This window comes from Hyaena hyaena, unplaced genomic scaffold (assembly GCF_003009895.1).
Source record: "Hyaena hyaena isolate Hyena2069 unplaced genomic scaffold, ASM300989v1 scaffold_990, whole genome shotgun sequence".
Lineage (NCBI taxonomy): Eukaryota > Metazoa > Chordata > Mammalia > Carnivora > Hyaenidae > Hyaena > Hyaena hyaena.
This window is the reverse complement of record NW_024081616.1, coordinates 373,113-395,333: the sequence shown is the minus strand read 5'-3', so window position 1 is coordinate 395,333 and position 22,221 is coordinate 373,113. Positions and strand designations below refer to the sequence as shown.

Sequence of the window (22,221 nt, the reverse complement as noted above, 5' to 3'; positions counted from 1 at the left end):
CACTATCTTCTACAGATACCAATTTTACCTCCTCCATATTTAATGTCTCTAAATTCTCTCACATCTACTAGATATTTCTTTTAGGTTTTTAAGCTCCTTGAGGGCATGAATTATAGCAGTACATTTTATATGAATCTTTCTGAGCACCAGTAAAATGCTCTACATCTGTTTGTTAGGAAAACAGAGTGCCTGCTAAATTCTGAATCTGCTTATTTAGTCATACCTCTTTTGTCATGTCCTAATCACAAATGAACCCAAAACTGAAATCCTCTGAAGTGTTACATATATATTTTGCAACAAAGTAGGCCTTTTAGCTATAGTTTTTTTCTTGAGTTTACATATGAAATTGCAGGCTAAAACCTAATACTTTTTAATCTCAGGTTTGCTTAAACGTTCTTGGTGAAATTCATACATTGTCTATAGCAATTTTCCTAAAGCTATGTATAATTTCATTTAACAACTACATAGATTAGGGGCGCCTGGGTGGCTTAGTCGGTTAAGCGTCCGACTTTCGCTTAGGTCATGATCTCGCGGTTCGTGGGTTTGAGCCCCGCGTCGGGCTCTGTGCTGACTGCCGGCTCAGAGCCTGGAGCCTGTTTCAGTCTGTGACTCCCTCTCTCTCTGACCCTCCCCTGCTCACGCTGTCTCTCTCTCTCTCTCCTAGAAATTAAAATAAATAAATAAATAAATAAAAACATTAAAAAAATGAAACTACATAGATTAGGTAAAATGTCAGGTGGGAGAAAAGAATAGCTATTAAACCTTAAAATCAAATAGATCCAAATCAAACATATTTACATGCATGAGACAGAAGATTGAATTCTATACACTATACAAGAAAATCAGTCTTCTTACTACATATGTGATCTTATGTTAAAATATTTCCAAACTATACCAGTTGCCTACATAGGAAGGATAAATCAGTCATGAGCATGTCTAAAAGATACTAACTACATCAGTAGTTCCACTTGATAAAGTATGTATTTCTTCCCCAGGCCTGTGCCACTACTATTAGCCTTAAAATATCTGAAGGGAAGGAACTACCCATGCCACTTCTTCAGTTAAACATTTTCAGACTTTAAAATATTAATACAGGATTCAGTTGTGTGTGGGGGGAGTGAAGGGGAGCTTACATTGTATAGCTTTTGGACAAGATGAATAGTTTTGTCACCCAGGAAACAGGAAAAAGTCCTCCAAATATCATCGTATCCTTGTTATGTCACTTTTCTTTCACAGGACTTTTATATTTTGAAGAGCTGTCACTAGATCATTAAAATCATTCATCTTTTGTGAATTGTGCAGATGAATTAATACAGATGAGTATGTTACTTCTTGCTAACTGGCTCAGAAATAGTTATTTAAAAATGATGATTTCATTCTATTTTCTCCCAGAAAGGGCCAAGAAGGGAACTGATAATTTAACTTTATTAATATACTATAATACCAAAAATATCCTTAAAAAGCATTGGAAAGATTATCAGAAAATCCAGCTATCTTCCTGGCCTATGTCTTCAATTTCAGGTAGGAAAAAAGTGCATCTGAAAAATGCATTTAGAAATACACAACCTGGGGTGCATGGGGGCTCAGTCTGTTGAGTGTCAGACTCTTGGTTTGGTTCAGGTCATTATCTCACCGTTTGTGGTTTCAAGCTCCACATCAGGCTCTGCGTTGACAGCATGGAGCCTGCTTCAAATTCTCTCTCTCTCTCCCTCTCTCTCTCTGCTCTGCCTTCTACTCTCAGAATAAATAAACAACAAAAAAAGAAATACACAACTTAGAGGCTCATGGCTGGCTCAGTTGGTAGAGTATGTGACTCTTGATCTCAGGGTTATGAATTCAAGCCCCACATAGAGCCTACTTAAAAAAAAAAGAAGAAGAAAGAAATACACAAATTATACTGTGATACACTCCCCAAATGAGCCAACTAGGACTTAGGAATGGATTGTGTCCTGGGCAATTATCCAGCAACAAGATACCATCTGTCAAAAGCAAAGAAAACAATACAATTGCTTTTTAAAATTCATTTTTTCCCTAGGTTTAATAAAAAGCAGCTGTCTAAGCAAAAAAGCATGTGTTTCTTCACTGCTACAACAAAATTTGGAAAAGCAATTTGGGCTAAAAGATCACTTAATTGTCCCCTTGAAGCTAGCAAATAAGTTATTCTATTTTAATTTGGTTTGAAAACATATTATTTCTAAGACTCAAAATCATTCTGTCCAGCTTTACCTCAAATTCACTATCAACTTCAGCTACTGCCATTCTAATTACCTCACCCCAAAAGTTTGACACGTACGTATCTGATCAAACACAGAATGTGAACACATGTGCTCAGCTGACCTCATATCTACAGATAAACTACTTACCTCCTAGAGTACAGGCAAGGTCATCTGTTCCCCATCTCTATGCTCCTACTCTAAAGGAAGGCTGGTTTCTCTGCTGTATGTACACTGAGCATAGGTACTCAATAAATGAGTGAAACGGATAGAATAGTCATGATGAGCAGACTGTGTTTTAATTTTTTTATAAGACCATCCAGAAACAATTAACAAAATCATGTAAACTTGTGCTTAATTTCCCCTCTGAATTATTTTCATTAGAAGTCAAATATGAATAAATTTGTTGTTCTGGGGCACATACACTTAATTTTGTGTCACGGCACTCACATGCTAAGCTAGAGCTTAACATGTGACAGAAATAGCTATAAAGTAGTTGTGGGGGACAATTGCAATGCTCGAGATAATAAGCTAAGAGAACAAGCCCAGCTCAGACTTACACAGGTATTAGCACACTCCTCTTTCCCAACCCTATTTCCACAAGATACAGAAACCAGTGACTTGACTTTCCTAGAATGCTAGTTATTCTTTAGGCTTAATTAAGATAAACATAAAACATACTAAGAATCTAGTTAACTTCCAGTTCAAGAACTGTCACCACCGATTTAATGTTCTTTAAAGCAGTATGATTCTGGTTTGTTCTCGGAAAATTGGTCAGTTGATTGAAGTTGGAATCTGTTACAGAAGTTGATTTCAGAGAACTGAAAATTCATAAAGGCCAAATATAAATAAAAACATTTATATATGAGAGATACACACCCCAACTGTTAATAATTGTTACCTTTTTCTTAAGGGATTTGGGGAGGGGCACCTGGGTGGCTCAGTTGGTTAAGCTCTTGACTCTTGATTTCGGCTCAAGTCATGATCTCTATATTAGTGAAGATGGAGCCCCGTGTTGGACTCTGCTCTAACAGTGCACACACTCTCTCTCAAAAACAAAAACAAAAACAAAAACAAAAGGAATGGGGATGTGGGATGTTGAGGGAAGGGAAATCTGAAAAGGAACTGTTCTTGTTTTCATTAAAGACAGACCCAATCTAAGTTTTAATTTTTGGTACCATGACATCTTGTGTTATGTAACTACTCGGAGTTGTATAAAGACTTGTTTTATCTTACTCTGTACTCTTTCCCTGTCAGCTATACCTTCCCCATTTTTCCTTCTTCCCTCAAATAAAAACCTATTCTGAATAAAGAATCTGCTAAGTTCTTAAATTGTATATATTAATTATCAACAGTAGGCTCAAAGTAATGTACTTCAAATGAATTATAAGCAGATGCCTTCCCCCCCTCCCCCAATGTTTGTTTATTTTTGAAAGACCGAGCAGGAGCAAGAGAGGACCAGAGAGAGGGAGACACAGAAACAAAAGCAGGCTCCAGGCTCTGAGCTGTCAGCACAGAGACCGACAGGGGCCTCGAGCCCACAAACTGTGAGATCATGACCTGAGCCGAAGTCACTTAATCGATTGAGTCACCTAGGTGTGCCAGCAGATGCCTTTCTAATATCCCAAGTCACATGCTTAAGGAAGACCCTGGCTTGCACCTACATTCTAAGAACGTACTGAAATCCACCTGACAAGATTCTTTTGGGGAAGGTTTCATGGAGAATCAGAAGTTACTTTGAAAGAAAAACATCCAAAGGTGATATAGGAGAAAATAAAAGTATGCATATACTGACATTACAGTTCCTAAAAATGATGGTAAGAGAAAAAAGCAAGTTGCAAAACATATGCATAGTAAGGCAGAATTTATATAAAAATTTAGAACCCACAAAACTATGTATTTCTATGGGTAAAATATATGTATATAAATGGACAGCAAAAAGGTAATTGAAGAGAAAAAGTTGCTACAGAGCAATATTTTCCATTTAAGTGGGACGTGCCTGAGGGGCACTTTCACAATATTCATACTTTTTTTCTTCTTCCTAGAATATATTCTCAGATAATTTTAAAAAATGAAGAGCTTTTACATTTCTAGGAAGTACTACATATGATGGTTTCCTTAAAAGAGCTTGCTACCAAATATACAGTTTAGCAAATACCACTGTTGTCTGTATTTCAACATTACCGTACTTTATCCCTGCTGGCCCTCACCTCTCAGTGCTCTACAGAAGCTCGAACCTAAGGAAGTCATATTAGCTTTTTCTTGAGTATTTGATAATGAAGAGATGATACCGTTGTCCCAAAGTATCAAAATCAAGGCGAGAACTGATACACTGGGAATAAAGGTGGACAGGCTCATCGTTTGGCTTTAATGTGATGCACTTGGAAATAGTGCAGACCTCTGAAGAGGACAAGATGCTTAGAGAGTAAGATTCTTACTTGGTGTGCCATGTAACATTAACTTGCCATGTTCATTCATCTACTGGAGAGAAAAAGTTGTCGTAGAAAGGCTAACATTTAAAAGCATACTCAGCTTCTCAGAAAAGAGATGCTATAGAAATCATAGTGAGCACAAGCAGTGCTAAACGTCTATCAAATTAAAGTGGCATTTGTTTAGAAGAGAAGCATTGCTGCTTGAAATTGGAAACTCTTAAAGAGCATTTCTAAATTTTTTCATTACATACAATTAATACTATAATATTTGCATTTAGGAAATTTTGTTCAGAATTCTGATTAATTTGTTTTCTTTGATAAGGGAAAGACATCAAGCTCAGACGTATATGTAACATGAATTTTGGTCCAAATACATTATTGTTTTTGTTGACTGAACAGCAACATACTAGAACAATGTCTATTATGAAATCAAGTGAATGCATATATTCAATGAATCCCAGCTTTTAGTCACTAAAATCTAGGCAATACATTCTGAAATTTAGAAAATAATAATGATCTACTTAGTCTCTGTACTTTAGACATCATTGTAAGGTTCCTGCTGGTTGCAAAAATCTACATCCTTTTCTAGAAGATCTCAACAGCTTTAATAGTCAAAAAATATGTATTCCTTCTTTGCCAGACTGCATCTATAAAGAAAACTGTATGGCAAACAGAAGTCAAAAGATGAATTTCGAAAGTTAAAGGCACAGATCAAGCCACTTCTGGAGAGAATATAAGTGGTAATTATAAGGGGATAAATTCTATTATTTAGAGATAACATCAATGATCTAGATTCCTGGTAGCTTTTACAATACAAAAAATTCCAAATTGTATTAAATAGTATGCCAATTCATTCTGTATATGTTCTAAATATTTGGTACAACGCATAACTTGCCTTATTTAGAAATGATAATGCATTTCAAAACAATTATAAAAAGTCAGGTTGTAGAGTTTCATACCTACCTGACTTCCAGTCTACTCCTCACTAACCTCCTGTCATATATCCCAAATTTTATCTTTTCTTACTTAAAAACCTGTATCATTCTTCTTTCTTACTCTAATACCAAAAAAAAAGTAATCACTAATAATATATGGTTTTTTTTTTTTTTAAAGGACTTCAATTTAGCTATAACAGCCATAGCTTCAGGGTATTTTCAGGTGATTTTCCCAGAACAAAACAAATTCGAACACTCATATTTCATAAGGTATAATGTGACACTTTTTTTGAGATTGCTGTTACCCCAAAATTGTTGCAATATACATTTTTAAAAACATTGATCTTCCTCTATAATCACAAAGCAAAACAAGATGCAGAATACCGACCATCATTACAGAAACAATGATTGTATACTTTTAACATAATATTCAAGTATTTTTAATGACTATCTTATACCACTTTTTAGTTATATATACTAAGTGTATACACTTACTAGTTGAAAAATATATTGGTTCTACCTACCTACTACTTTTAACACACAATACAATAACTCATGTCTTCTTCCTAATAGCACAATTTATAAGGACAGGAACACAAAAAATGTTAAAGAGGTAAAGAAAGTATCAGAGAAATTTCCTCAGCCTTAGTTTCTCATCTCTTTATCTCTCCTTTATGCACATTCTGCGATAGGCTGGTCCTCTTTCATTCCTCCTTCAGACTATCTAAAGACCTCTCAAATTTTAAAGCAAGGACAGGTATTCCTTAGTATTTATTGTTGCTATTGAATTAGCTTAAATTACAAGGTGAGAAAAAGAATCAAGTGCTTGAAGTCAAGAATGATACACAGAACTAAAGGAGAGTAAAGGAAAAAAAAAATGGAGACTGGTTGTAGCCTATCAATAATTATGTGGCAACTTTGGAGCGGAGGTTCTGATCTGGATTTAATATCATTAACAAAGGGTCAAAAATTGAGAGTACAACTCTCCAATTATCAGGCTTAATGATTTTACTTTTTGAAGTTTTTAAATGTGTTTTTAAATTTATTTCTGAGAGAGAGAGAGAGACAGCATGAGCAAGAGAGGGTCAGAGAGAGAGGGAGATAGAGAATCCGAAACAGGCTCCAGGCTCTGAGCTAGCTGCCAGCACAGAGCCTGACGCGGGGCTCAAACCCATGAACCATGAGATCATCACCTGAGCTGAAGTCAGACGCTTAACCGACTGAGCCACCCAGGCGCCCCTGCTTTTTGGAATAAAGCTCAATTTCATCGCTCATTAGTTTAAAAAACAGTTCACTCTGAAGAAGAGCTTCTTTCCCATCTACATGTATAATAGTAGAAATGGCAAGGCTTTCTTTACTACTGGTGGAAGAACCAGGAGGGCAACAATAATTTTTCCTGTACTTGTCCTCATCCTTCCCCTGGTCTCTCCTGATGTCCTGCATAAACACAAACTTCATAGGAAACTGAGAGACTATACAATCATCTGATTAAAAATACAAAACAAAACAAAACAGTTTTAGCTTATCTCTCTGACTCTTCCCATCCTCCCCCAAACACACACAACAGAGAGGACAGTCTGTTGGGTTTGGCAAGGAGAATAAGTAAAGAAGGTAAAGTGAGGGCTCACAGAACCCTTAATACTAAGTAAAAATTCTAACAGCATAACATAAAGGTGTCAATCCATTCAACTTTAAACCCATTTGGGAAAGCTTAAGCTATTAACTTAAAAATATGGTAGTACTGCTTTAGCAACTATAACCTCTTTACATCCTCTTAACTGCTCATGCTAACAACTTTATTGCATACTACTGCTTCTTGTAAGAAGTAAATCCAGGGGCCATTCCATTTTATCTTAGACATAACATTTACTAGTTTTCCAAGCATGACAGAAATGGAAAAATATATATATTAGAACAAGAACAATGTATGTTAATTTCCACAATTTGTGATCCCTCTGTGAGCACTGTCTGATTCTACTAAATTAACAACTTTAAGTTCAGTCCTATGCTTAGGAAAAAAAAAAAAAAAACCTAATGAGACTAATTTACAAAGTATACAAGAATATAACTTTATAATAAATCTTTCCAGTGTTTGCTATAACCGCATTACATGAAATGTTTCCCTTCATAGAAACTCAGGACAGCTCTTATAAAATGGAACAAATTTTTCTGTGTTCATCTCTGGCAAGCAATGAACAAATGTAATTTGCTCAAAAAGGATTTAAAAGTGCTGGCCCAGGAGCATAAACTACCCATTAACATGCTGTATGAATGAGTTTTGGTGAGTGGCAACTATCTGGGGCCTCTTTCTCTCTTCTCATGCCAGTGAACCCATCTCATATAAAGCCTAAGAGAAAACTAAAGCCATTGCAGAAGTGAAACTCAGCATGCTCCACTCAAATACTTCTAAGGTAACCACTCTAAAGCAAAATCAGCAGAATTCATCTCTTTTATCCAAAAAAAAGTCCCCCCTAAACAAAAATAAAAAGCAAAAAAAAAAAAAAAAACCCCAAACCCCAACAAACCAAAAGGCAAATGCTGTTGTTCAATCATCAGAAAGACTTACAGAGGCAAAAATATGACAACAGCAATAATTCAAGTAAAGTATATGTGAAAATTGAAACACGCCACTTTCAAGTTAAGACAAAAGTGAAGGGGAGCTATGATCTTTATGTCAGAGTCAAAAAGCTTAGGCATTATCACCAAATGTTAATTCACTTTACAGTCATCAATGAGACTACTGTATATATTTTTGCACCTTGCGCTTGTAAAAGCAGATAAAATATTTAATATGTAATTTTACAATGTATTTTACCAGCTCAGCATACAGGTTGTATATAGATTATATCAAAGTAGTAGACAGTTAAGGGGCCTGTGCAAACCCTGCAAAAATAGTACTTCAGGTATCTGCTAATTAAAAATAAAAAAGGAAAACAAAAACAGTTTGCTGTTTAGAAGTGATACAATTCAAACTACCACAAAATACAAAGGGCTGCAAAAATGTATACCATTCCAACAACATATATAAGTTATTAAATAAAGATTTGATTTAAAAGAATATAAATGAAGCCTTTAAGTAGGTCTTTTCTACATGCATATTATTCCTTATTAAAGAAAAAAATATGTAAAAAGGCCATTGGTAATTGCTTTGTTAACATTTGTAGAAAAATGCCAATTCTCTGGTCACAAACTCCACTAAGTTTAGCACTTAAGGTCTCTGCAGTGTTATAAACGTAATTTAAAATACTGTTAATTCTATAATTCCATTGGTAAAATAATGTGACTTGGAATATGGCAGTCTTCATGTTGAGGGCAATGATCCACAGTTTATTTAATCTCTTAAGTGTGAACAGTTATCCAGAAGAACAGCATCCTCCGCCACCGCTCTGGGCTTGAGGTTCATCATCAATAATCTGAACACCTCGCCTCGCGGCTCCTGGTTGACTGGAGCCATTGCCTTTAGCTCTCTCATCCACTTGTGCTGTTTCTATCATCCCTAAGAGAGGGAAGAAACAGAAATTTAGGATCACAATCTATGGATTTTCTCTGTATATAATTTCAGCATACCACCATGATAGCCATGTCTGACTTCCAACCAACAAGGAAACTAAATATAATGAACATTCTGTCAGCTCACTGAATAGCTTTTCCTGCAAGTTTAAAAATAAATAGCAACTGCATTTGTCCAGGTGCATAACGGCCACAGTGATATCAATAGAGAGAAAAAAGTTTTTATTTTGAACAAATGCCTATATACAAGTAATATCCTTAGGACTTTCATATATAGTTAGCAATATGTCAAAGAACTTCATATTATTCTGGGGTACCTGGGTGGCTTAGTCAGTTAAGCACCCACTTCGGCTCAGGTCATGATCTCATGGCCCATGAGTTTGAGCCCTACATTGGGCTCTGTGCTGACAGTGCAGAGCCTGCTTGGGATTCTCTCTCTCCGCCCCTCCTACACTCATGCCCTCTCTATCTCAAAGAAAAAAAAATTTTAAAAAAAGTAGTTCATATTATTCCAGTACAACTGATATTTAGGGAACAAGATTTACTCTTCAACAAGAATGTAATACTTTTATACAAATAATATTTGAAAGAATGAAAGAGTTTAAGATGAGGGAGGAAGAACAGAGCTGGGAGACTGATACTATCTAACTTAAAGATACAGCAGAAACTTACCCCACTGAAGAGTGAAATATTGGTGAAAGGAGAGCTCTAAAGATGAATGGAACAGGGTCTGGAAATAGACTCCTACATATATATGATCACTTGATTTTTGATGTATGTGCCAAGACTATTCAATGAAAAATGAATAATCTTTTCAAGAAACAGTATCAGAACTGGACATTTACATGTAAAAAATTAGCCTCGATCTATCTATACTTCTGACCATAGTCAAAAATTAAAAAATGAATTATGAACCTAAATGTAAAACGTAAGCTATGCACAGTTATCCAGAAATATCTAGAAGAAAATATAGGAGGAAATCTCTGTAGGGAAAAAAATCTTTGTGAGTCTGAGTTGGGCAAAGATTTCTCATATAAGATACAAAAGACACAAATCATAAAGAAAAACTGACAAATAAGACCTTATTAAAATTTAGAACTTCTGCTCTGAAGACAGTTAAAAAATGAACATATAAGGCACATATTAGAAGTAAATATTCACTGAATACATAGCTGAAAAGATGAAGAAAGAAAAGAGGGAGTCCTAGAACAATGGTTCTTAGGGGCGCCTCAGTGGCTCAGTTGGTTGAGTGCCTGACTTCGGCTCAGGTCATGATCTCACAGCTTGTGAGTTTGAGCCCCGCATTGGGCTCTGTGCTGACACCTCTGAGTTTGGAGCCTGCTTTGGACTCTGTGTGTCCCTCTCTCTCTGCCTTTCCCCTACTAATGTTCTGTTTCTCTGTCTCAAAAATAAATAAACATTAAAAACAATGGAAAAAAAAAAGAACAATGGTTCTTAAACTTGGAACCAGAGACTGCTCTTAAACAAAGATTTCCAAATTTAATTGTACAGGAAAATCCAATGAGATGAAATTAGAAAACATTACAAATTCTAATTTCTACTTATTTTTCTTCAAGTTTTCAAAATCTCTATTTTTTTGTTTCACAAAAATATATAAGATATATTAGTATTTCTGTATGTTCTATAGTTTTTAAACAAACATGAGAAATACAGTTTTTTCCTATAAAGATATATGAAATTTATAACATTTCTAAGCTTTAGAGCTAGAACCTTGGTACTCAAAGTATGGTCTGAGGACCAGCATCATCGCCACATGGATGCCTATCAGAAATGTAAAGTTCAGGCCCACACCAGACCAACTCAATCAAATATATATTTTAACAAGATCCCCAAGTGATTCATATGTATACACAAGCATCGAGAATAGAAATAAATTCTCAAATTTCAGTGTGAATCACAATCATATGGAAGAATTTTTAAAACATAGATTTTAGGTACCACCTCCAGAGATTTTGATTCATTTGACTTAGCAGGGCCTAAGAATCTACATTCTAACAAATTCTAAAGTGATACTGATGCTGCTGGTCAGGAGACCTCACTTAGAGAATTAAAGCTCTACAAGAATTATGAATGACCTTCAGTTTTTTGAAAAACTGAAATTTACTCCAAAGTTTGTGTATATATACATTTTTCTAGACACAAAAACCATAGTTTCATCAAATTCTCAAAAGAATGTGAGGTCCATAAATTAAGAAATATAATTGACAGGATCATTTCAATCCAATATTCCACAGACTAGGGTTTTCCTAAGTATGGTATACATTCTATTGGTGATAAACCTTTTCCTTTCTCTCTTTTAAAAAACATTTTAATCTGAAAAACTTCAAAAATCTATAAAAACATAAAAACAGCATAATGAAAATCCTTATGTCCATCACACTATTTCATCTATACTCAGCAGGCATCCCTACCAGTATCATTTAAAAAAAATTTTTTTTAACATTTATTTATTTTTGAGAGATGGAATGAGACAGTGCAAGCAGGGGAAGGGCAGAGAGAGGAAGACACAGATCCGAAGCAGGCTCCAGGGCCTGAGCTGTCAGCACGAAACCCAGTGTGAGGCTAGAACTCACAGACTGTTAAGATCATGATCTGAGCCGAAGTCCGATGCTTAATCAACTGAGCCACCCAGGTGCCCTCCCTACCACTAACTTGAATCAAATCTAGACACATAATTTTATTTATAAATTATTTTAATATGATCTCTAAAAAATAAGAACTTTTTAAAAAGAACTTTTAAAAAAAGTATAACTACAGTACTATAATCACACTTTAAAATTTTAAAAATAAAGAATAACTCAACTTATTTAAACTAAAAACAAACAAAACTCTTTACCCATTTCTCCCACCCCCAAACCCCTGCCTCTCTGTTCTCTGTATCTATGAGGTTGGTTTTATTTATTTATTTATTTATTTATTTTTAGATTCCACATATAAGAGAGATCATGCTATTTATCCTTCTCTGACTTATTTCACTTAGGATAATGCCCTCAAGTTGTCACAAATGACAAGATTTCATTCTTTTTTACGGCTGAATAACATTCTACCATATATATACACAGCACATTTTCTTTATTCATTCACCCATTGATGGAAACTTAGGTTATTTCCATATCTTGGCTATTGTAAATGAATGAATAAGGTTTATCCTCCCACATTAGTGTTTCTTCCACTATCTAAAAGTAGAACTAATGAATCATATCACAGTTCTATTTTTAATTTTTTGAAGAAACCCATACTGTTTTCCATTGCGGCTGGACACGTTTATTCCATCAATAGTGCACAAGGCTCTCTTTTCTTCACATTCTCGCTAACACTTGTTTCTTGCCTTTTTGATAACAGCCATTCTAACTGGTATGAAGTATTATCTCATGATAGTTTCGGTTTGTATTTCCCTGATAATTAATGACATAGAACATCTCTTCATGTACCTATTGGCCATCTCTATGTCTTCTTTGGAAAAATGCTTTTTCAGATGTTTGACCAATTTTTTAATTGGAGTGTCTATAAGGTTTTCTTTTTAATCTACCAAGTTGCAGGAGTTCTTTATATATTTTGGACATTAACCCCTTATGAGACATATGATTTGTAAACACTTTCTTCCACTTGGTAGGTTGCCTTTTCATTTTCAGATGGTTTTCTTTGCTGGACAGAAGCTTTTAGTTTGACATAGTCTACTGTTTATTCTTGCTCTTGTTGCATTTGCTCTTGCTGTCAGATCTAAAAAATCATTGCTAAGACCTATGTCTAGGAGCTTACTGCCTATGTTTTCTTCTAGGAGTTTCAGGTCTTAGGTTTAAGTCTTCAATCCATTTAACTTAATTTTTGTCTATGGCATAAAACAGTCGTCCAGGTCCATTCTTTTGTATGAGGCTGTTCAATTTCCCCAATACCATTTACTGAAGAGACAATACCCTTTCCCAGCTGTATATTCTTGACTCCTTTGTCATAAGCTAATTGACCACATAAGAATGAGTTTATTTCTGGGTGCTGTATTATGTTCCATTGATCTGTGTGTCTGTTTTTATGCCAATACCACACTGTTTTACTATAACTCTGTAATACAGTTGAAAATCAGGGAACGTGATCCTCTAGCTTTGTTCTTCATCTCAAGACTGCTTTGGCTATTCAGGGTCCTTTATGGTTCTATACAAATTTGAGGATTGGGTGTTCTCCTTCTGTAAAAAATGCCATTGTAATTTTTTAGATGTTTATTTTTGAAAGAGAGTGTGCAAGTGAGGGGGGGCAGAGAGAGAAGGGGACAGAGAATCTGACATGGGCTCTATGCTGTCAGGCCTTGAACTCATGAACTGGGAGATAATGACTTGAGCTGAATTTCAGCGCTTAACTGACTTAGCTACCCAGGTGACCTGCCATTGGAATTTTTTATAAGAACTGCACTGAATCTGCTTTGAGTAGTATGGGATTTTAACAATATTAATTCTTCCAGGCTAGGAGCATGGGACATCCTTCCATTTATTTGTGTCTTCAATTTCTTTCTTCAACATTTTATAGTTTTCAATATATGTCTTTCACTTCATTTTCATGAAATTCATTCTTATATATCTTAGCATTTTTAAAATTTTTGTTTATTTTTGAGAGAGAGAGAGAGAGCCACAGAGTGTGAGTTTGGGAGGGCAGAGAGAGAGGGAGACACAGAATTCGAAGCAGGCTCCAGGTTCTGAGCTGTCAGCACAGAGCCCAATGTGGAGCTCGAACTCAGAAACTGTGAGATCATGACCTGAGCTGAAGTCGAACACTTAACTGACTGAGCTACCCAGGCACCCTGTATTTTATCATTTTTGATGTAACTGAAAATGGGATTGTTTTCTTGATTTCTGATAGTTCATTTTTAGTGTATAGAAACACAACTGATTTTTGATTCTTGATTTCTTGTATCCTGCAATGAACTATATTTGCTTATTAGCTGTAACAGTTTTTTGATGGGAGTCTCTAAGGGTTTTCTATGTATAATATCATCTGCAAATACTAAGTTTTATTTCTTCCTTTCTAACCTGTATTGCCTTTTGTTTCTTTTTCTTTTTCTAACTGCTCTCACTAGGACTTCCAATACGATGTAGAATGAGCATCCTTGTCTTTTTCCTGATCTTAAAGGAAAAGCTTTCAGTTTTTCTCCATGGAGTATGATGCTAGTTGTGGGTTTTTTTGTATATGGCCTTTATTATGTTAAGGTACATTCCCTCTATACCCACTTGGTTAAGAAGTGGGTTTTATCATTTGAGAATAAACTATTTGTAAAAAAATAAATAAATAAATAAATAAATAAATAAATAAAAAGAAGTGGGTTTTATCATAAATGGATGTTGAATTTTGTCAAATGCTTTTCCTGCATCTATTGAGATGGTCATATGATCTTATCCTTCATTTTATTAACATGGTATATCACAATCACTAAGTTGTAGATGTTGAGCCATCCTTGCATCCCTGGAATAAATCCCATTTGATTATGGTTATGATCATTTCAGTGTATTGTTGAATTCAGTTTGCTAATATTTTGTTGAGGGTTTTTGCATCTATGTTCATCAAGGGTACTGGCCCGTGATTTTTTTTTCTTATGGTATCCTTGTCTAGCTTTGGTGTCAGGGTAATGCTAGCTTTGTAAAATGAGTTTGGAAAGGTTCCTTCTCTTCTACTTTTTGGAAGAGTTTGAGAAGGACTGGTATTCTTTGAATGTTTAGAACATTCTTTGAATGTTTAGTAGAATTCACCAGTCAAGCCATCCGGTCCCGGATTTCTGTTTGTTGGGAGGTTTTTGATTATTGATTCAATCTTCTTACTTGTAATTAGTCTGTTCAGACTTTATATTTCACCATGATTCATTATGGTAGGTTATATATTTTTAGGAATTTGCTGATGTCTTCTAGGTTGTCTGATTTGTTGGCATATAATTGTTCACAGCAGTGTCTTGTGATCCTTTGTATTTCTGTGGTATCAGTTATAAAGACTCTGCTTTCGTGTCTTCCTTCCTTCCTTCCTTCCCCCTCTCTCCCACCCTCCCTCTCTCTCTCTTTCTTTCTTTCTTAAACAAAGGGTTTGATGTCCAAACCATCTGGGAACTGCTGGTTCTTTTTCTTTAATGTCTATTTATTTTGAAAGAGAGAGAGTGTGAGTGGAACAGGGGGTGGGGGGGAGACAGAGAATCCTAAGCAGTCTCTATTTTTGATTCTTGAGTTAGGTATCACTATGAACTTCCCTCTTAGAATTGCTTTTGCTGCATCTTATAAAGTTTGGTATGTTGCATTTACATTTTTGCTTGTCTAAAGGTACATTTTTATTTCTCTTGATTTCTTCCTTGACTTGTTGGCTGTTCAGTAGCATGTTTATTCTCCACATATTTGTGAAATTTTCAGTATTCTTTGTGTAATTAACTTCTAGTTTTATATCATTGTGGTTGGAAAAGATGCTTAATATGATTTCAGTCCTCTTGAATTTATTAAAAGTTGTTTTGTGGCTTAACATATAATCTTGGAAAGTGTTCCATGTGCACTTGGGAAAAATGTGGGTTCTGTTGTTTTGGATACAATGTTCTGTAAATATCTGTTAAGTCCATCGATTTAACATTTCATTTAAGGCCAATGTTTCCTTGCTGCTTTTCTGTCTGCATAATCAAGCTATCCATTGATGTAAGTGGGGAATTAAAGTTCCCTACCATTATTTCTATTGCTATTTCTTTCTTTAAGTGTGTTGATATTTACTTTATATATTTTGGTGCTCCTTTGTTGGGTGCACAGATATTACAAATGTCATATCTTCTTGTTGGAATGACCCCTTTATCATTATGCAATGCCAAGTCTCTTATTACAGTCTTTGTGTTAAAGTCTATTTTGTCATATATATGAATAGCTACTTCAACTTTCTTTTGATTTCCATTTAGATGGAATGTCTTTTTTCATCCCTGCACTTTCAGTCTGTGTCCTTACATCTAAACTGATACTAACAAACTGGATCTAGCAATACATGAAAACAATTATCTACCATGATCAAGTGGGATTTACTCCTGGGATGCAGAGCGGGTTCAATATCCACATATTAATCAATGGGATACACCATATTAAGATAAAAAAGAGATACAGGTGTGCTGTTTCGAAGTGGCACATGCACTCCAATGTTTATAGCAGCACTATGAACAATAGCCAAAGTATGGAAAGAGCCTAAATGGCCATTGATGAATGAATTGATAAAAAAGATATATATATATATATATATATATCATATATATGTGTGTGTGTGTGTGTGTGTGTGTGTATATATATATATATATATATATATATATACACATACATGTATACCCACAATGGAGTATTACTTGGCAACCAAAAAGAATGAAATCTTGCCATTTGCAACTAAGTGGATGGAACTAGAGGGTATTATGCTAAACAAAATTAGTCACTCAGAGAAAGACAAATATAATATGACTTCACTCATATGAGGACTTTAAGATACAAAACAGATGAACATAAGGGAAGGGAAGCAAAAATAATATAAAAACAGGGAGGGGGACAAAACACAAGAGATTCTTCAATATGGGGAACAGAGAGTTACTGGAGGGGTTGTAGGAGGGGAGTGGGCTAAATGCATAAGGAGCATTAAAGAATCTACTCCTGAAATAATTGTTGCACTATATGCTAACTAACTTGGATGTAAATTTAAAAAATAAATTAAAAAAAGAAAAAAGAAAAAAAGGATAAGAACCACATGATCCTCTAAATAGATGCAGATAAAGCATTGACAAAATACAGCATCCTTTCTTGATAAAAACCCTCAAGAAAGTAGTGATGGAAGGAACATTCTTCCACATCATAAAGGCCATATACGAAAGACCCACTGTTGGTATCATTCTCAATGGGAGAAACTGAGAGCTTTCCCCCCAAGGTCAGGAACATGACAGGGATGTCCACTCTCACTGCTGTTGTTCAACATAGTGTTGGAAGTCCTAGCCACAGCAACCATACAACAAAAAGAAATAAAAGACATCCAAACTGGCAAGAAAGAAGTCAAACTTTCACTCTTCGCAGATGATATGATACTCTATGTGGATAACCCGAAAGACTGCACCATAAAACTGCTAGAACTGATACATGAATTCAGCAAAGTTGCAGGATATAAAATCAACATACAGAAATTGGTTGCATTTCCATACACCAATAATGAACCAGCAGGAAGAGAAATCAAGGAAATCTATTCCATATACAGCTGCACCAAAACCCATAAAATACCTAGGAATAAACATAGCCAAAGAGGTAAAAGATCTATACACTGAAAACTATAGAAAGCTTATGAAAGAAATTGAAGAAGACACAAAGAAATGGAAAAGCATTCCACGCTGATAGATTGGAAGACCAAATATTGTGAAAATATTATCCATACTACCAAAATACTACCCAAAGCAATGTACACATTCAATGCAATCCCTATCAGAATAACACCAGCATTCTTTACAGAACTAGAACAAACAATCCGAAAATTTGTATGGAACCAGAAAAGACTCAAAATAGCAAAAGTAATGTTGAAAAAGAAAAACAAACCAGGAGGCATCACAATTCCGGACTTCAAGCTGTATTACAAAGCTGTAATCATCAAGACAGTATGGTATTGGCAGAAAAGCAGACACACAGATCAATGGAACAGAGCAGAGAACCCAGAAATGGACCCACAAATATACGGCCAACTGATCTGCAACAAAGCAGGGAAGGATATAAAATGGAACAAAGATAGTCTCATCGGGAAATGGTGATGGGAAAACTGGACAGTGACATGCAGAAGAATGAACCTGTACCACCTTCTTATACCATACACAAAAATAAACTCAAAATGGATGAAAGACCTAAACAAATGTTAGACAGGAAGCCATCAGAGTCCTAGAGAAGAAAACAGGCAACAACTTTTGACCTTGGCTGTAGTAAATTCTTACTTGACATGTCACCCAGGGGCACGGGAAGCAAAAGCAAAAATGAACTATTAGGACCTTATCAAGATTAAAAAAAAAAAAGGCTTTCACACAACGAAGGAAACAATCAGGAAAACTAAAAGGCAAATGACAGAATGGAAGAAGATATTTGCAAATGACATACTGGATAAAGGGTTAGTATCCAAAATCTAAAATGAACTCATCAAATTCAACAGCCAAAAGTAAATAATCCAGTGAAGAAATGGACAAAAGACATGAACAGACACTTTTCCAAAGAAGACATCAGGATGGCTGACACATGAAAAAATGCTCAATATCACTGTTTATCAGGGAAATATAAGTCAAAACCATATTGAGATACCACCTCATACCTGTCAGAATGGCTAAAATTAACAACTCAAGAAACAACAGATATTGGTGAAGTATGCAGATAAAAGGGAACACTTTTGCACTGCTGCTGGGAATGCAAACTGGTGCAGCCACTCTGGAAAACAGTATGGAGTTTCCTCAAAAAATTAAAAATAGAACTACCCTACTACCTAGCAATTGCAGTACTAGGTATTTATCCAAAGGATCCAAAAATGCTGATTCGAAGGGTCACATGCACCCCAATGTTTATAGTAGCACTATCAACAGTAGTCAAATCATGGGGCGCCTGGGTGGCTTAGTTGGTTAAGCGTCCGACTTTCGCTTCGGTCATGATCTCGCGGTTCGTGGGTTCGAGCTCCGCGTCGGGCTCTGTGCTGACTGCCAGCTCAGAGCCTGGAGCCTGTTTCAGTCTGTGACTCCCTCTCTCTCTGACCCTCCCCTGCTCACGCTGTCTCTCTCTCTCTCTCCTAGAAATAAATAAAAATATTTAAAAAAAAAAACAGTAGTCAAATCATGGAAAGAGCCCCAATGTCCATCAACTGATGAATGGATAAAGAGGATACGTTTTATATATATATATATATAATGGAATACTACTGAGTGATCAAAAAGAACGAAATCTTGCCATTTACAACAATGTGAATGGAACTAGAGTGTATTATACTGAGTGAAATAAGTCAGAGAAAAGTAATATCATATTTCACCCATATGAGGAATTTCAGAAACTCAACAGATGAACATAGGGGAAGGTAGGGAAAATAAGAAAAACAGAGGGAAGCAAAACATAAGAAACTCTTAAATACAGAGAACAAACAGGTTTGGAGCGGTGTTGGGTAGGAGATGGGCAAAATAGGGGATAGGCATTAAGGAGAGCACTTGTGATGAGTACTTGGTGTTATATATAAGTGATGAATCACGAATTTCTACCCCTGAAATTATTACACTGAATGTTAACTAACTTGGATTTAAATTAAAAAATAAGTAAATATAAATAAATAAACTGGGCTTCTTGGGGCACCTGGGTGGCTTAGTTGGTTAAGTGTCCGACTTTGGCTCAGGTCATGATCTTGCGGTTTGTGGGTTTGAGCCCAGCATCGGGTTCTGTGCTGACAGCTCAGCCTGGAGCTGTTTCAGATCCTATGTCTCCCTCTCTCTCCACCCCTCCCCCACTCGCGCTCTGTCTCTGTCTCAAAAGTAAATAAACATTTTTAAAAAATAAATAAACTGAGTTTCTTAAAGGCAACATATACATGGGCCTGTTTTTCTTTAAAGACCTCTTTTTTAAGTTTACTTATTTTGAGAGAGAGAGAGTGTGCAGAGGTGTGAGTGGGGGAGGGGCAGAGAGAGAGAAGTAAAGAGAGAATTCCAAACAGGCTCTACACTTTCAGTGCAGAGCCAAAACCACGGCTTGATCCTATGAACCATAAGATCATGAACTGAGCTGAAACTGAGTCTCTGCTTAACTGACTGAAGCCACCCAGGCATCCTGGTCTTGTTTTTTTTTTTTTTAATCCATTCAAGCCATTTTATGTCTTTTGACTTGAGACCTTAGTCCATTTACATTTAAAGTAATTATAGGTGTATTTACGGCCATTTTGTTTCCTAGCTATTTTTGTAATTCCTCTTTGTTTGTTTCTTGTTCTCTTGCTCTTTACTTTCAGGTTTGATGACATACTTCAGCGGTATGCTTATATTCCTTTCTCTTTATCTTTTGTATATTTAGGTTTTTGTTTTGTGGTTACAAAGAGACATATAACAACATATCTATAATGGTCTATTTTAAGTTGATAATATCTTTAAAAATTTTTTTTAATATTTATTTTTGAGAGAGAAAGAGAGACAGAGCACAATCAGGAAAGAGGCAGAGAGAGAGGGACAAAGAATACTAAGCAGGCTCCAGGCTCTGAGCTGTCAGTAAAGCCTGACGTGGGGCTTGAACTCATGAACCATGAGATTCATGACCTGAGCCCAAGTTGGACACTTAACCAACTGAGCACCCAGTCATCCCATTAAGTTGTTAACGTATTTTAAACTTGATCCCACTGTAATACTCAACATTACTACTCCCCCAGTGATGTTTTATGTTTTTGATGTCATGTTTTACATCTTTTCATCTTACGTATCCCTCAACTAATTATCACAATTATGGTTATTTTCACTACTTTTGTCTTCTAACTTTCATACTAGCTTTATACTCAATTAATATACTACCTTTACTATTTACCTTTCAGTGAGATTTCATCTCTCATGTGTGTTCCTGCTACTAATTAGCACCCTTTCTATTCAGGTAAAAGAAGTCACTTTAACATATCTTTAAGGCAAGTTTGGCGGTGATGAACTTTAGCTTTTGCTGGTCTGGAAAATTCTTTCTCTCTCCTTCACTCCTGAATGATAGCTTTGTCAGGTAGAGAATTTTTGGTTTGTAGGTTTTTTTCTTTCAGTACTTCAAATATATCATGCCATTCCCTCTGCCCTGTAAACTGTTGCTGAAAGGTCTGCTGATAATCTTATGGGGAGCCTCCTATATGTAACAAGCTGTTTTTGTCTTACCCCTTTTAATATTCTCTCCTTGTCTTTTACTTTTAATATTTTAATTATAATGTATCTTCGGTGTGGATTACTTTAGGTTCCTCTTATTTGGAACTCTCTGGGCTTCCAGGACTTGGATATCTGTTTCCTTACCCAGGTTTTTAGCCATTATTTCCTCAAGTAAGATTTCTGCCCTCCTTTCTCTCTTCTTCTGGGATTCCTATGATACAAATGTTGGGGTGCTTGATATTGTCCCATAAATACCTTAAACTATCTTCACTTTTTTTTCCCCATGTTTTTTCTTTTTGCTACTCTGATTGGGTAAGTGCCACTGCCTTGTCTTTGTGTTCACTGCTCATTTCTGCTTCATCTAGGCTGATGTTGAATACCTTTGGGGGTATTTTTCAGTTCATTTATTGTTTTCTTCAGCTCTATGGCTTCTATTTAGTATTTTCTTATATTTTCCATCTCCTGTTGAAATTCTGAGGATCTTTATAACCATCACTCTGAACTCTTTATCAGGTAAGTTACTTATCTCTGTCTCATTAAGGTTTTTTCCTGAGATTTTATCTTGTTCTTTCATTTGGAACATATTCCTATTTCTCCATATTGCTTTCTATACAGTAAACGGAACAGTTAATCAGGACTTCCGGAGGAGAGCTTTTACACACATCTGGTGCCCCAATTTTTGCATCTGCCACCTAGGAAACACCTCTTGATCACCTGACCTGAAGGCCAAGGGAGCCTGTATTCTTGGTCCTGATTTTTTATTTGAGAGAGATAGAGCATAAGCAGAGAAGGGGACAGAAGGAGAGAAAGAGAATCTCAAGCAGGCTCTACACTCAGTGCTGAGCCTGACACAGGGCTTGATCCCATGACCCTGCAGTCATGACCTAAGCTGAAATCAAGGGTTGGATGCTTAACTGACTGAACCACCTAGGTACCCTAAGCCTCCTTCACTTTAAGTTAACGTGATCAGCTGCCTCTGACCTGGGCTCTGGGGCAGGTGAGTCCAAGCACACAGCCCTTTAAGAGCAGTTTTTCAGGGCACCTGAGTGGCTCAGTTGGTTAAGCTGCAGACTTTGGCTAAGGTCATGATCTCACTTTTTGTTGAGTTTGAGTCCCACAAGGGTGAGCTCAAGCCCTGCATTGGATGAGATTGAGCCCTGCTTCTCTCTCTCTGACCCTCATGGGACTCCCCCCGCCCCTTGCTCACTTGAGCTCTTCTCTCTCAAAAAAAAGTTTTTCGGACTGCTTCAGTATCATAGGTCTTGGGATATGAG

The 22,221-nt window shown here is 36.0% G+C and overlaps 1 protein-coding gene across 1 annotated transcript in view; it reads right to left on the bottom strand.

The window, feature by feature from the left end:
- Positions 1 to 7,431: 7,431 nt before the first annotated feature.
- RAB21 (RAB21, member RAS oncogene family) overlaps positions 7,432 to 22,221 on the bottom strand; it is a 41,415-nt gene continuing 26,625 nt past the window's right edge. The window contains exon 7 of the mRNA XM_039221432.1: positions 7,432 to 9,076. Within this exon, the coding sequence (XP_039077363.1) occupies positions 8,934 to 9,076 (143 nt within the window). The 3' untranslated portion in view covers positions 7,432 to 8,933. The remainder of the gene's footprint in view (positions 9,077 to 22,221) is intronic.